Source organism: Gossypium hirsutum, chromosome D05, assembly GCF_007990345.1.
Source record: "Gossypium hirsutum isolate 1008001.06 chromosome D05, Gossypium_hirsutum_v2.1, whole genome shotgun sequence".
Classification (NCBI taxonomy): Eukaryota; Viridiplantae; Streptophyta; class Magnoliopsida; order Malvales; family Malvaceae; genus Gossypium; species Gossypium hirsutum.
Window position 1 is genome coordinate 15,291,536 of NC_053441.1, and position 16,642 is coordinate 15,308,177.

At 32.3% G+C, this 16,642-nt stretch overlaps 3 protein-coding genes across 6 annotated transcripts; 2 read left to right on the top strand and 1 right to left on the bottom strand.

Moving 5' to 3' along the window:
• Positions 1–1,194: 1,194 nt before the first annotated feature.
• LOC107905942 (tobamovirus multiplication protein 1) lies at positions 1,195–5,327 on the top strand. Its single transcript, XM_016832740.2, has 11 exons — positions 1,195–1,821; positions 2,200–2,290; positions 2,393–2,445; positions 2,742–2,834; positions 2,991–3,062; positions 3,260–3,332; positions 3,486–3,531; positions 3,624–3,687; positions 3,823–3,876; positions 4,579–4,656; positions 4,742–5,327. The coding sequence occupies exons 1-11, from the start codon at positions 1,663–1,665 to the stop codon at positions 4,832–4,834; spliced, it is 876 nt and encodes a 291-aa protein (XP_016688229.1). The 5' UTR covers positions 1,195–1,662; the 3' UTR covers positions 4,835–5,327.
• Positions 5,328–10,454: 5,127 nt separating this feature from the next.
• LOC107905941 (derlin-2.2) lies at positions 10,455–13,509 on the top strand. Its single transcript, XM_016832739.2, has 6 exons — positions 10,455–10,840; positions 11,285–11,384; positions 11,977–12,191; positions 12,293–12,376; positions 12,606–12,659; positions 13,052–13,509. The coding sequence occupies exons 1-6, from the start codon at positions 10,742–10,744 to the stop codon at positions 13,229–13,231; spliced, it is 732 nt and encodes a 243-aa protein (XP_016688228.1). The 5' UTR covers positions 10,455–10,741; the 3' UTR covers positions 13,232–13,509.
• A 1,491-nt stretch (positions 13,510–15,000) lies between these two features.
• Positions 15,001–16,422, bottom strand: LOC121217765 (uncharacterized). 4 transcript variants are annotated; one of them, XM_041093957.1, is made up of 3 exons: positions 16,210–16,422; positions 15,676–15,778; positions 15,001–15,353 (listed from the first exon to the last, which is right to left on the bottom strand). In XM_041093957.1, the coding sequence occupies exons 2-3, from the start codon at positions 15,713–15,715 to the stop codon at positions 15,118–15,120; spliced, it is 276 nt and encodes a 91-aa protein (XP_040949891.1). In that variant the 5' UTR covers positions 15,716–15,778; positions 16,210–16,422; the 3' UTR covers positions 15,001–15,117. The 4 variants fall into 4 exon arrangements, with proteins under 4 accessions (XP_040949891.1, XP_040949890.1, XP_040949889.1 ...); XM_041093956.1 differs by having other exon boundaries at positions 15,676–15,733; positions 16,210–16,407; XM_041093955.1 differs by lacking the exon at positions 16,210–16,422 and adding an exon at positions 15,807–16,203 and having other exon boundaries at positions 15,001–15,338; positions 15,676–15,733.
• Between the last annotated feature and the right edge of the window lie 220 nt (positions 16,423–16,642).

Consider the following 16,642-nt stretch of genomic DNA (forward strand, 5'->3'; position numbering starts at 1 on the left):
TATGCTGTGCATCATGATTTAACTTTTTTTCTTTAAAGAATAATCACTATCAATACTACATTGGTGAGAAAATGTAAGAGTTTTTATATTTATATATTTTTTAAATAATTTTATTATAGATTCTGATCATATATATTTTCTTTTTTATAATATTTAGAATTATTTATAGCTCTTTCCCTACCCACAAATAGGAGGATAATACGCTTCAACACACTCAAACTTAAGTCTTCTTGCATTGACAACAATATCTATGCTAATCGAATTAAGATTCAATCAGTATTTATATTTATATTTTTAAATAAATGATATTTGTTAAGAAAAAAACCAAGGGTGCTCTCAACAAAAAAAAATCAAGGGTACTTTTTAAAACAATGGTAGATTTTTTGAGGAGAGTTGCTTTTAATGGTAATATTTTTAGATGTATTTTTAAGGAAAAAACATTTACATTAATATTATTTTACAATTTTTCATAATTTCTTCTATAACTGATCTTTTAATAATTCAAGAGTTGAGAGGGGATTATGCTTAACTTTAAGCATTATATAAAAAAGAACAGATATGATATAATAAGCACCTGTAATGAAATTAATGTTAAAATATAAAATTATTTAATTAAATTAGTGTTGGATTAATTTATAATATTAATTAAATCAAAAAATTTATATTTGTTATAAATTATTTAACAATTGAATTAATTTTCGAAATACTTAAAATCTAATCATGGTATATGAGTAATAAAAGATGAAACAATATGTTAGGCGTTATGATTGAATTTTCTTTTATGTATGATTAGATTTAAAATGGTATTTATATCACCAATGTTTTTTTTGTTGTGAATTATAAAAGGAGAGCAAAGCCTTGATAGTAACACGATTAGTACGACTCAAATTTAGGTCACATTTAGGGCGATGAATACACTGACCATCAAGTCAACACAAAGGGTTCGTCATTTAATACTTAAATTACATAATTTTAAATTTTATTATTTTTCTTGATAAAAATATTATTTTTAATATCATAACGATAAGAAATCATTTGAATTGTTATTAATTTTTTAATTTATTAAAAATATTATTTTATCAACATGGCTTCTCCAAAATTAACATGATACAGGAAATATATAAAAAAATGGAAATATTTTTGGACACCATAAATTAAACTTTTTTTATATATAAATCACGGCTCGACCTGTTTGAACCATAAACACCTCACCAACAAAAGGGAAGATGAAAGAGAAGGAAACAAAATAAAATAAAAAAATGAAAAGCAAATTTAGAAATTGCAACTACCACGAACTCGTAGAAGCTTAGGTGGGAGTTGAGAAGGGAAGAGAGGGAAAAAGAGCGGCTCAATAAAGCCATAAAAACGATAATAATAATAAGAAGGTTTTCACAGTTTTATTGCTAATAATTACAGAAATTAGGATTAGCTCCATCGCTTTGGACCGACGGGTAGATTTATTTAATCAAAAAAGAAAAGAAAAGAAAAGAAAAGGGCCTCTCTCTTCCTGTCTGTCTCTCACAGTTGGAGTCATTGGTGTCCTCGGCTTTTCAAAGTTTTTCATTTCTCTTTCAGCTCTTTTTGTTTTTAGGTTTTCTTCGATTCGTGTTTGGCTGAGGCGGGTTTTTGTCTTTCCCGGGAAAGCTCGGGATTTAAGAGAAAATGGTTAGAATGACGAAAATGCCACTGAACTTAACTTCTATGGAGCTTCCAGCTCTGGTGTCCGACTGGTGGGACGAGATCAATGAGTCCACTAAGTGGCAGGATGGCATCTTCTACACTCTCTGCGCCGCTTATGCCCTAGTTTCCTCCGTTGCTCTGGTCATCCTTCTATTCCTTTTTTTTTTAAAATTATTTTTCAAGATTTTTTTGTGAGTTTTTGTTTGATTCACTGAACTTTTCGATTTTCATTTTGTTTGAATCAGTGCTTAGTAGAAGCTCTGTTCTTGGAGTTTATTTTTATTTTCATGTTAGTTATTTCCAATATTTTAGGATTCAAACTGATTTAGTTTGTTTAGTTAGTAGTGACATTTTATCACTATCTATTCTTTTCACACATATTTAATATAGAATTAAAGCTTTTAAATGTTAATTTTACTACGTATTTTATTGTTAATGATTTCAATTTCGAGAAATTTATTCCCAGTACTGGGATATGAGATTAGTTTGTATGTGAAAGTTGCTGTTTGTAACGTGCAGATACAATTAGTAAGGATTGAATTGAGAGTGCCCGAATATGGTTGGACGACACAGAAAGTTTTCCATCTAATGAACTTCATTGTTAATGGAGGTAATATTCAAAGTCCTCAAAACATATGTAGTGTTTTCTATTACTGTTATTAGGATTTAGGATTTTAGTTTGATTATTTGATCTTGAATTTTGTTGTTGCAGTGCGTGCAATTGTGTTCGGATTTCACAGACAAGTATTTGTATTGTATCCCAAGGTTAGTTTGCTATAGGATCCAGAGATATTGGTTCATTTCTGACACAAAGTTTGCATTGCATTTCCAAATGTGATAACATTTCGTATTTGGGCATAAATTCGTTTCACTCTTTCTACTTAACAATCGAGGCCTATTGTTTGAGTTTCTCATACAAATTAAGGTTTCCTGGGTAGCATAAGGAGAATAAAGGAGGATTCTATTTTGAGAGAACAAGGAGTATATAACTAGCAACTTGTTATGATCCAATTAAGACAAGAGTTTTATAATACTAACGCGAGCATTACTTCTTGAACTAGGTACTCACATATATGTTGTTGGATCTTCCGGGCCTTCTGTTTTTCTCCACATACACATTACTTGTCCTGTTTTGGGCTGAGATTTACCATCAGGCAAGAACCTATTCTTAATTGCTTTTGTGAAATGATGTGTCAAACTTGGTTTCTCCATGATATAAGATCAATAAACCGGGTTACAAACTCATGTACTCGGTTCTTTCTTGTACTCTTGTGAGGAACTGTGCCATTTTACCTTTCCATTATGAGCAGGCTAGAAGCTTACCAACGGACAAACTCAGAATCTTTTATGTGTCAATCAATGCTGTTATTTACTTTATACAGGTGCGCTCCAACTTGCGTTAACTTGTGCTGTTTACTGAATATTACCATCATTAGTACTAGGCTAATCTGTGAAGGAAGTGATTATATCTGTTTACTTATTTCTCTGTTGAGTTTTTATCTCAAAGTTTCCTGCCACTCTTGCTATGACATGTACTTAAATGTGTGAGTGAAGTTAAAAAATAATGTTTTGAATTCAGGTCTGTGTGTGGGTATACCTCTGGATAGATGACAACAGTGTGGTGGATTTCATTGGAAAAATATTTATTGCTGGTAAGTGTTACAGTGAATTATCAAACCATGTTCACTAGGTTTATCCCTGGGTATTAGTTTTTCTTTTTTTCCCCTTAATGAAAATCTTATGCACATTAAGTCTTACTTTTATCTTTTAACATTGCCCCTTATTTTCTATATTCTTTTCTCCAGTGGTGTCATTTATAGCTGCATTAGGATTCTTGTTGTATGGAGGAAGGTAATTATGGTTTGCTTACACAAAATTTATTGATATTGAATTATAGTGAGCTTCTAAGTATGACCAAATCCTACTTACTCAATTCCTTGCAGATTATTTTTCATGCTAAGACGATTCCCTATTGAATCGAAAGGAAGAAGGAAGAAGCTTCACGAGGTATTTTCCTTCCTTTATAACTCTATTAAATAACGTGCATTTCTATGTTCTAATCTCATGGTTTCTAAAATGGCCATCATGTTGTAAGATGTTCTCGACATTACTATTGTTTTTTGATGTGTTATTTGTTTGTAGGTTGGATCTGTTACAGCCATTTGTTTCACCTGCTTCCTTATTAGGTGCTTTGTGGTAAGTTTTTCTTTCTTGACCAAACTTTGTTGTAGGTTTTCAAGCTATGTAATTTATTGCTTGACTGAGAATGTTGCACTTTAAACTATTACTTATTTGATAAGTCTCTTGTATGTAACTCATGCAGCAGTCTCTCTGTTCTCAACAGATGACAGTTTATTTGATTATTACATCCTGAGGCAAACTGATAATCTGAACTCACAAATATGCATGAATTTAGACTTGCTACATCCTTCACCTGAGAGAGAACCTCTGGGAGATATAGTTTGTATAGTATATTTTTTAAATTAAAATGAGGTAAAAAGACTTTAAACAATATTTTCCGAGCGAAAATTCCATACTTCATTCTGAGTTTAATTCCACTTCTTTCTCTTCCCTTTGAACTGAAAGAAAACTTGAACCTTTCCTCTAGTTTTTTGTTTTCTTGAAATTCTTGCTAATAATAAGAGACAAGTAAAGAGGTAGTTTGCATTTGGATAAATGCTCCCAGGAATTGATGTATAGCTGAATGTAAGAAGATATTGATTTGCCTACTGGATATAGAGAGAAGAGAGGCATGAGGCTAGGCTTGACAACGGTCAAATGCCAAAACTCTTTCCGTCAACCATTTAGAAACAATAATATTCTGCTGCTGATTTCATTTAGTTGCTCAAGTTTCCCTACTGCTTTATGTGCTCCTTTAAGTAATTTCTCTACATGCAGGTGGTTTTATCTGCCTTTGACGCAGATGCATCACTTGATGTTTTGGACCATCCAGTTCTGAACTTGATCTATTACACGGTATTTAAGAAACCCATTTCTCTCATGTCTTATTTATCTCTCTTATATTCTCCTAAGCATGTAATTTCTATTGATCAAATTACAGCTGGTTGAGATCCTACCTTCAGCTCTAGTGCTGTATATCTTGCGCAAATTGCCTCCAAAGAGAGTATCCGCTCAGTATCACCCAATCCGTTAGTCGGAATGCATCTTTGTTCGTAGAATTGTTTATTCCCGTAGGAAAACAAAAAAAAAGATGGTTTTGGCATGTTTCAAGAGGGCTAGTTAAATTTCCAGTTGAGTGAGGGAATCAGAGCCAGGAGAAGTGGAATGGTTGCTGATGCATGCAAAAAAATTTTAATTTTGTATGTGACATAGCTGTTTTGGAGCTTTCTCAAGGGAGATCTTCATTGATTTCTTCATTCGTTATGTGATCGAAGAGTTGGTTTATCTGACGCTTTGGGCAGTATTGGTCACAATTGAGAATTTAGTAGGGGTTTCAAAAAAAAAAATAGTAGTTGTTTCATCGGTTTGTTTATTGGAAAATGAAGATGAACATGATTTGTGTTGGGCATGCACGCCTTTGTTTAATGTATAACTTTTTGTCATAAGCAAGACATTATTGTTAGCTTTACTAGCAGAAGCTTGTTGAAGGGAGAGTTTGAAAATAAAATAAAAAAAATTCATTTTCAGCCACAATCTGTGAAACTGGTGCTCTTTTTTCGTGATTTATGTTCCGACTTAATGTCTTAGAAAAGAAACGAGTAGTTTTCTTTTTCGTGAAAAATAAGAAACGGATAAATTTCATTTTCTTTTGTTTAAATATGATTGAATTTTCTGTTGATGCCTTGGCCTTGGGTATAATTGATACTGTTGACAGTGTAATACTGGTAGGTTTTGATTCACTTATTTATTTTATACACACAAGATTATTATATCAAATGATTTTTTTTAGATGACAAAGTGCGACCAACGCCATTTGAATAATCAACCATTATAATGTGAATATATCTTAATCAAATCATATAGAAATTTATATATGTAATTTAATTTGAGATTTCAATAATAATATGATATTGAAATTAAAGACGTAGTACTTGAATTTGGTTTTAAAGTTTAATTTCGTATCTAGATTAATTGATATTATGTGATTCAATGGATGTTTGACACATGTGCTCTAGTAAAAAAATATAGGTATTTTATTGGGAGAAAAAATTGAAGTACCAAATTGGAAGAAAAAATACCTCAAGTATCCAATTGCAAGAATTTAAGTACCAAAGTGAACATTAAAGCTAAACTCAAGTACCAAATTGAGACAAAAAAATTTAAGTATCAAATTGATTATTGAAACTAAACTTAAGTACCAAATAGTATATTAACCTATTTTTGTACAATCAAAGACTTTCCAATCAAGGGATGTTAAATGTTAACACTAAGATGTCACTTTTAAGCATTTGCTCCTTGAGTTATTGCCGCCAATAATTGAAAGGGTTAATATGTAGTTTGTCCCCTAACTTGTCCAAAAGTGTCCAGTTGATGCTAGAGCTCTTTTTTTTTTTAAGCTTAGTTGGTACCTAAACTTGTATTCTATCATTTAAGTTGGTGCTTTTATACTAACATTATTAGTTTGTGCTGATGTGACATTAATGACCAATCTTATATAGACACGTGACAACCTCTCAATATGAGATGTGACAAACATAAATTAAAAAAATAAAAATCTTTTTAAAATATAAATTAATTTAAAAATGTATAATTTTTTGGACAAGTTTAAGTATCAACTAGATACTTTCGGACAAGTTTAGGTACCAACTAGATACTTTTGGACAAGTTCATAGGGCAAACTACATGTTAATCCAAAAAAATTAACACTGTTAACAAATTGGGGCAATGTGTATGACAAAATATCAGTCCATGTACCAATTAGATACAAAAAAATAAGTTAGGCGTCGACTAGGTACTTTTGGACAAATTCAAGAGGTAAACTACATAATAACCCTAATTAAAATGACATAAATTATAATATATTAAATCTACATATGATCTTTGGTCAAATGTGCAATTTCATACATGAACTTTGATTTGGTGCAATTATACATATAAAACTTTGGTTATGGTTCATTTGTAAATAAGAAACTTTAATTTTAATTCAATTTTATACTTTTAAAAAAATACATATATCAATTTATTCTTATATTGAATTAATATAATTGTTTGCGTTCGTAACATATAGCTGTAAAATGGTGCTACGTCAATAAGGTTGTTAGTGGTTTGTTAAATTTTATTTAAATCAAAATGTTATATATAAAATTACAGAAAATCAAAGTTCATATATGACATTACACATTAAATCAAAGTTCACATGTAGTTTAATATTTATCCTATTGAAAACAATGACATAAATGAAATATATATACATCAAAAAAAGATTTATATAGTAAGAATTATTGAATTTTGAATATTTTAACAATTTTAGTTTTTTTTTTCAAAATCAATTAAAATTGATTATAGAAGTGAAATTCGAATTTTGATGCTCAATCTTACCATTTGAGTCAAAATTTTTATTGGCTTAATTTAACCTTTTTATTTATACAAAAAGTTACATAGTTTTGAGTGTGATCCAGTATGCATTGATAAATGAATAAATCTTTAAGATTTGCGTGGAAGCAGCTGTTAAGAACCAATGTTAAGTGAATATTGATTGAAGATGAAGGAGAGCTAAGTACACCAGTATTGGACTGTGGTAATTAATGAGCTTTTTTAAGTCAATAGGGGCTTAAAATTTTTTTAAGTTAACACAACAATAAGATCATAATCAAATTTTTAGAGAATGAAAATAAATATAACTGTTCGGGAATTAATTGAGTAGATAGTTATTGGCCGACTTAAAGAATAGTTGAGTAGGATAAAGGTTTATAATTAAACGCAAGGAAATTGAAACTCTTGAAGAGATCAATGTTGCACTTTGCTTAAGAATGACGGCAAACTTGAAGAAAAAAACATACATGGAGGAAAAATGTGTGATGATTGGTTAACGTTGTGAAAAATGCTTAAATGGATCTCTTATTGATTTCGACATTCAAACCATAAGAGAATTCTATGTAGTAACGTAGAGGATGAGTGGAGGATTAGTTAATCATAAACAAACTAATTAATCTTGAAAATAGAATTTACGGTTTAAAATTTGTGCATGTTTTTTATTATTATCAAAATTAATATTTTGATGTATTGTAAAACCATGAGATTTTTTTATTGAAGCATGTAAATAGTGAAATTAAGATAAATGTTACATGAAGATAGTTTTTTCTTCCCTTGATTTGTACTTGACAAGAAATGAAAAAATTACAAAAGTTAACATTCATAATAATTTTGACTTAATTATTTTAGTGATAGGTGATAGAGCCAGAAAATAAACCATCAGCTGAGGTAAAACATATTTATGATAGATTTAAATATATCTAAGTAGGATCTTTTTTTTTTTAAATGTGAAGAAAAATTTTGAAATTATGATTACCTATGTGTACGCATTATGTGAGATTAATGAGTAAAAATATTATTAAATGAGATTTTAAAAATTAAAAGCCCTGTTCAAGGTAATGGTGATGGCTGTATTGTTTTAGAGTTGCTAACTATATGGCGAAGGAGGCTAGAGGTAGTTTAGATTTTTTTTTTTTACTCACCTATCTTTGTGTGACGAATTTTGAAAGTAAATATGCATCACGCGTTGTCTGCAAAAGTCATTGTTAATTAGGCTAGATAATCCTTTAGTTTAAGGTTTTTTTTTTCTGGTATTCTTTACCAAAAAGAAAAACTATGTGATTAGATATTAAAGACTTTAATTGTTGTTTGAATAAAGATGGTAGAAAGAAGGTGTCGTGGAGGCTTTTTGATACAGCTTAACTTTAATAAATTTATTTATGAAGGGGACTTTGTAATTTGTAAATTTAATAATGAGGAAGAGATTTTTGTTTCTTAATGCACTAATTGGTGCATTTGACTATGAAAGTTGTGAGATCTATTTAAAAAAGGTATAATTATTGAAAATATCCTCAACGATTATGGGTTTTTGATTTTGAGCCTTTAACTTTTCTTTCTGATTGACACCCATAACATTACGAATTTTTAGAAATCAACACAATTTTAACAGGAAACATGAGTTGACCATTAGTCAAATTGTAGATCAACTAAGTAGCCTATGTGACGTGCCACATAAGCATGAGGTGACACCATCTCTAAACAAATTTGTTGAACTTTTTTTTTTCATTTTGTTTCAAACTTCTTTTTCTCCTTTTTCTCTCTTCCCCGCTAATTATTGTCACTATTGTGTCTGGCCCCATCGCTGCGGCCTTCCCTTTCACTTCTCACTGTTCTAACCCCACCACCTCTCCCTTTCCTCTCACTCCTCACCGTTGTAAAAAATAAAAAAAGGACTTACGTTGTAACCTATTTTAGGGTTTTGTTTTTATTTTAAATTAATAAAAAAATCAGAAAAAATAAATGTTGCTTTGTTTGGTTTAAGTTTGTTTGTTTTCGGTATATTTGATACCCTTCTTTGCTTTTCAATTCATCTACCCATCTTCTCTAATTTTCTCAAGAACCAAACATGGGAAATTCGGGTTCGTGTTTTGAAAATTCAATGACTTTCAATGATGATAACAATGATAATGAGGGAGGAGAAGTTGGGAATTTTACTTACGGTTATTGGTTGTTGTTTTTCTCAAATGGGTTGGTCCTTTTTTCATGGATAAGGTCAGTACCTTTTTTTATACCCAATGTCATGCCTTTGTTGCATTGCTTTGTTTATTATCTGTTAATAGTTAGGTTTATTTTGAGTTTTCTTTCTTTTCTTCAAAATTTGTCAATAGGATGAAAGATTGCGCAAAAAGCTTATTCCGATGGCAGTTGATAAGGCAAAGGAAGTGAAGGGGTTTCCGATAGGTGGAATATGATAATTTCGAAATTGGAGTGAACCCCTTCGTGCTTATCAGACTTGTTGATCCATCATTGTTTTTCAAAAAAAATGCTCTTTGTAAGGAACAATTACAGGCTATTTCAAAGACATTGAAGGAAGTGATTAAATTGGATGCTTGAAAGAGAAGTACAAGGGAAGCTTAAGAAGATTTATACAAAATGAAAAAAAAAATGTTAAACAATTTTGTTTATAAATGACATCAGCTCGTGCTTATATGGCACGCCACATAGGCTACTTAGTTGATCTGCGGTTTGATTGACGGTTAATTCAGGTTTCCCGTTAAAATTGAGCTGATGTCTGAAATCTAAAAAAAAAAAAGAATTAAGGGCTTAAACTCAAAAAGTCATAAACATTAAGAGTATTTTCGACAATTATGCGTTTAAAAGAAATTAAGCTTTGGAGATGTGTAGTTAGTGATAGATGTTGAGGAGAAAATTATGATGGAGTCAGTGTGAAGAGATGAAACATGTTGGTAACTTAGTGGCAGATTTTTATTGTTTATTTCTTGTGTAGATTTGTATTAGCTTTCATGCCATTGTTAAATAGTGTTTTGTTGTTTTTAATTTTCAAGAAGTAGATCATTTTGTAAGGTGCTTGTCTTATTTAATAAAATAATAATAATTATGAAGCATCTCTTTTAATATACTATTTTAAGTAATTTAATTATATAGGAATTAAAAACTGTTTAGTAATATTTAAATAATAGAGTGACAAAGTCCTTATTAACCCTAAAGCATGAGTTCTGTCGCTAAACAATCCATCTCCATCCCCCAAGAAAAATAGGAATATGCTGTGCTCTACTAATTACTATTTATTACCAATAAAGGCAATGCTATTGGTCTGTGTCATCTACTCGCTCTTTCATTCGCCAAGATTTGTCATTAAACAAAACCCGTAGTATACAGGACAGCTAAATTATTGTCAATTTTACTTCCTGCGCCATCTCGCATTAATTCCATTCTTTTCTTCTTTTTGGTTCTTCAGAAACAAAACTATTCTCTGTTTCGATCTTGAAGAACCCCCAAATCCCAGAAAATCAAATTAACAAATTTATCGAATTTGCCTTTAAATTATCTTGGTTCAACTTTGTTATCGTTGAAATTAAAGAGAACTTTTTTTGGTAAAAAGAGGAAAATGGCTCAAGCTGTTGAAGAATGGTATAAGCAGATGCCTATCATCACCCGCTCTTATCTCACAGCTGCCGTAGTTACCACTATCGGTTGCTCTCTCGAAGTATGCCTCTTTTTCATTTTTTATTGCTTTTATTTTTGTTTTGGTGTTATTTTTCTTTCTGGGCAATAGGATTGGAATCGTGTCTTCGATTTTCATTGACTAATTAGTGCTTGCTTTTTAATTTATATCCAATTGGGTATGAATAATTTCGTTAGATTTGATCTGTGCATATCTCATTTTTTTTCTCTAAATTTGGCGACTCCTTATTGGGTTTCCTATATGGTTGTAGCGCAATTTTATTTCTTGAGAAAGTTGGTAGGGAATATGGGCAGGCAAAGCTAACAATATGTTTGTTCCTCCTCTCTGAGTTTTTTTTTTTTGGGTATAATGCACAATTGGTTATGATTGGTTTTCACATCTTGAAATTGAAAAAAAAAGAAAAGAATTAGAATATATATTTGGGATTGTTATGCTAATCTAATTTACTTTTCTGAATCTTTGCAGATAATATCACCTTATCATCTGTACTTGAACCCTAAGCTCGTGGTTAAGCAGTATCAATTCTGGCGCCTCATTACTAACTTCCTGTACTTCCGCAAGATGGGTAAATTTCATGTGCTTTACGTCTGAGTGTTATGAAATCTCTGGTTTATTGTTGTGCCGTCAGAACGATGCTGTGTAGTATGTTGTGCTGGTCAGTGTTGTCAAGGGCGCGAGGCCCACTCTAGGTGACCCTGGTGTGTACTTGATCAAATGTGCCTAGCCCGAAAGGGTCTGAGGCCATAGGTGCGCCTTGACAACATCACTTCATGTTATTGCTAGAGATGTAGAATGTTCTGAATGGAACAAAGAGTTGTTTTTAATGTCTCCCTTCAAATGTTAGTCAAAAGTATTAAAATGCAGTTGTGTTTAGACTTCAGATGATTTTAAAAAGCTTGAACAGAGTACGTGTATGTGTAGCAGTGCAGGTAAAAGTGAAGTGAGGTATGATTTAAAAAAAAAAAAGAATAAAGTCCATTGTTCTTATGCCCTCCCTGTTTCCTTTCTTCGTAGAGTACTATACTAATAACGTTAAAACATCTTTAAAAATGATAATTGATTGCCAGGCATTTATATGTGATAAATTTGAATATGATCGAGGTCAGTATTCTCAAATCATTTAGAATCTTTAACACGGTATCCCTTGATAATGCCAGATTTGGATTTCATGTTTCACATGTTCTTTCTTGCTCGGTACTGCAAGCTTCTTGAAGAGAACTCTTTCAGGGGAAGGACTGCAGATTTCTTTTACATGCTCTTGTTCGGAGCTTCAGTCTTAACTGGCATTGTTCTTGTTGGAGGAATGATACCTTATCTGTCAGCATCATTTGCCAAGATTATATTTCTAAGCAATTCATTGACATTCATGATGGTAATTTTGTCTGCCTTCATTTACATGCAAAATATGGTTTAGTAGTAGTATATGTTTTCTGGTGTCCATTTTGGAAAGCCATCTTATTGTACTACATGTAGGTTTATGTGTGGAGCAAACAGAATCCTTTTATACATATGAGTTTTCTGGGTCTTTTTACCTTTACAGCAGCTTATTTACCCTGGGTGAGTGCTTCTATTCTTTCTATCCTTTTTTTCTTATATTGTTCTTCGAGCATGTATTTTCTTTATCAAAGCATTTTCAAGTTTTTACCAAGAAAGAGAAAGTAGCTATGTGGATTTCCCATTGTGCTAAACTCTAAAGTTTACTATTCTTATATATGTTTGTGCTGTTGAATATGATTCTACTTCTCATAGTTAAAGAGTGTAATGGCTTCTGTTCCCTGACTTTCAGGTGCTTTTGGGATTCTCTGTCCTTGTTGGTGCTAGTGCTTGGGTGGATCTCCTGGTACGTTTCCCTTCCAGAGCCTGCTTTAACGTCAAAATATTGGGACACTGTTGTATGGATTTTTTGCATATCTCCGAAATCCTTTGTTATATGTTCAGTCAAGGGGGCCGAGCTTATATTTATATAATAAAGCATTTTTTTTATAAATGCTTACTGCTGGAAAGTTCATAGTGCAAGTCTCGAAAATGTGGGGGGAGTAAGTCGATGGTGGACTGTCAGACTGCCTTATAATTATGTTGTGGTCCTATAAACTGCCACCTGTTCTAGTCTCACTTTGTTTAGTTAGATTCTCACTGCTGTTATGTTCAACTGTTGCGTCTTGTTGGTTAACAATTATCATTATTACTTTTGTGGCGTTTGTTTTTATCGAACTAAATATTTGGTTGATCCAGGGAATGATTGCTGGTCATGCCTACTATTTTCTTGAAGATGTATATCCACGAATGACCGGACGTCGACCCCTAAAAACTCCATCCTTTATTAAAGCGATGTTTGCAGATGAATCTGTAGTAGTAGCACGGCCAGCAAATGTGAGATTTGCTCCACCCGCAGATGAACTTCACAGAGACTAGTCGGCCATTGGAAAACTAGAGCAATTTTGGTTGAATTGATCTCTGATAGGAAAGGCCTAAAAAAATGCATGGTTGGCCCTATTTCTTAGACATGTTCAAGCTTTAACATGCTTAAATTGCTGATTATGGACAATATATATCTTTTGGTAGAATTAGAGGCGTGTATAACTGTATATCTGTTGTTATTGCTTGCACTATATATGCAGAAATTGGGGATGAAATCTTGTAATTATTACCAGACTCTGCTTTTGGTTGTTATAGAATGCCCTTTCTCATCATCAACCTTTTTGCAACGTGGGGAAGTTTTACAAATATAAAATAATTCTGTATATACCACCACCAATTTGTTTCCATATTGAATCGATTGCTATTATATCTTATGAGAATTTCGGCCACTTCCCGTTTTCTTTTTAAATCATTACAATAAGTTCTGGCTCTACTTTAAGATCCTAAGCCAAATTAAATGTACATATTTATTTGGCTTCATTGAAAATTGAAACTACAGCGTACTTGCTGTTGCCATAATTCACGCATTTGTTCACTTGGGTGTATTTCAAAATTCATTGATATTTATGGATTTAAGAATAAATTTTGAAATTTTATTTTTATCCAATGTCTACTATCTAGATTAAACCTTAAATAGAAAAAAAAATACCCTTAAACATGTTGGAAACCACACACTCATTAACTGAGCTAAGGCTTAATCTAACTAAAATTACAATTAATGCAAACTGGTATAATGATGATAGAAGAGCACTAAGGTGCAAGGTCCTCTCAATCTAGACTTAAAATGAAAAATATGTATCTAAATTATGCAAGTTTTCTCAATTAAGTATTAGTAGATAACTCTAAATAAAAATGTCATACATTATAATTTTCTTTAATCAAAGTTAATGGTGGTAACAAAATAAAGCTTTAAATACCCACTTTAAAAAAAATTAAAAACTTAAATAAGAAAAATTACATAATTTGAATATTTATTCCCTTCCTATATGTGTGTATATATACACATGATATAGCTTCGTTGTATTATTAGATTGCATTGTAGGATTTGTTTTGAGAAACAAGCCTCTTAGCAATCTCAAATAAAATCATGACGAAGAAAGATGCTAACAATAACATCATAAGGTCTTTTCCAAAAGATATGTTGGCGGAAATTCTCAAGCATGCCGCCTCAAATTCCATCACTGATTTCGTTACGCCAAGTTAACTTGTAAAGCTTTTCATGGAGCATGGACAAACTTAGTGTCGTTCCATGGCGTAAGAGTGAGAGTTTTTCAGAAAAGATGCAAAGCTGCCAAGACTGACGAAGCATTATATAGGAAAGGAATTGTCGATTGTTTTAGTCGAAGGAAATAGGAGTCTGGTCTTTGTTTGAAGCATGCGGCAGAGAAAGGTTAGGTCAAAGCCATATATGCCTACGGCATTATCTTGATTTGTTTCGGTGGTTCAAGTTGTGTCGTCTCTCGATCTTGCAAATTCTAGTAAAATAAGTTCAAAAATCATTGCTAGTTTCCGTTTGAAAACCGAGGAGTTTTTGAGCAGCATGTGGGTGTATCTTTCATTGACCGGGCCGAAACAAATCGGCTGTAATTGCTGCCATCATGACATCAGACTGACCTGTTCGAGTTCTTCAGAAGGCCAATCTTGGGAAGCAAGTAACAACGTCGGCCGTCGTTGCGATTCTTGTTTTTGGGATCACGAAGCAACTCTGTTTGTAGTTTGCTTAGGAAATATTTAGTTAATTAAAGTCAAATTAGCCTAGTGCATGCAATGTAATCTAAGCTATGTCTTATATATCTATTGTTTTAATTGCAGAAACACTTGTTAACCCATTAAGCAAAGTACTTGAACAGAGCTGATAAACTGAAGAAAACAGTTTGCCCTTATTTATTCAGGTCCCTTGACTTGTCCCTCGACAGTGCAATATATTCATCTCTCAGGCTGTTATATTTGAGGATCAGGTCATGGAAAGCTTCCTTATTCTCACCTGGGGTTTCCTTTTTCTTCTTCTGCTCCAACCGAAGCTTCACAGTTTCGATTCGTTTCTTGAGCTCTTGGATCTTCACCGTTTTCTCCTCGTGCTGCTTCTGCAGTGTTTCCAACTCTGACGCCGGTTTGCCTAACAGTTCAGTATTTCATGTAACCAGCAAAATCCACACATACAAAAAAAGAAAAACAGCAGCTATAATTTGATTTAATTAATAAATTAAGTTGATAATTTCTAGATTGAGAAATCATGTTACTTCGGTTGAAAAAAATAATATGCATGATATCGGGGGAAAAGACAAGGGAAGGAAAGCGTTTGAATACAGCATATATATTATACAAGCTTCCATATTATGTACTTTTTTTTTTTATAAACATTTGACCTCCCCCCCCCCAAATATGTTGTGTCTGAATTTATGGGGAAAATATAATTCGAAGTGGTAAGAATTTGGTACCTGCCGAAAGGTTATAAGAGCTACCACTTCTGTCTTCCATGATTTTCTTCCCAGGTTCCTGTTGGACGGCTTCATTCAGGCTCAAATTCAAACGAGCTATAAACTACTTCAAATCCACCAAATAGACTTACATGTTTTAAGCTTGATTTCCGAACAATTTGATGAATGCAGTAAGAAAGAAATAAACAACTACGCCTTGCACATAATGCCATTGGCATTTTGAGATAAGTAAGCATCAGATTTTACCTCAAAAACTATAGTTGAAACACCAAGTCAATGAAAATTAAGATTAAGAAGCTATTAGCTAGCGAAGATAATATAGTTTTAAGACCTACATTAGTGCTAACTCTGTTTACGCATGTCGCTGATGTGTCAACATCAACTTTCGGAGCCGAAAATTAGACGCATCGTTAACATATATGGCCACCTTGGTATGTTTTTCTTAATTAGCTATCAATATTATACATGCAACACAATCTTAACTAGCCTTATAAGAAAGAGATGAAGCTAAATCCAATGCAAGAAAATCCTAACCTTTTCTCTTTGTTGGTGGCCACACTTCACAGTGAAATGCAGTTGGTGTTATAATGAAAGAACTTGCTCAATTTACGTATACATATAAAGATGGAGCTATGGCAAAGAAAGAAGGTTTTTGCAAGTTAAACAGAAAAGAGCATCTTCCACTGATAGAAACAATTATTAAGGCCATAGAATCTCTGGGTACGAACATTTGCTGAGCCCCTTGTTGGTGAAAGTCTCTCCATCTGGTCCTCACATGCCCATGTATCTCTGGTGCTATTAAAAAAGAATCAGAATACTTCATATTTTCATGCTGAGTGATGATGATATCATGCAAATAAGGAGCAATGTATGACGTGACGTCTTTTATTTTTTCTTCCATTTGGACATGCTTTTGAGCTCATAAGACAAATAGGGAAATGAATCATGATTTATTTCATGGCACTCA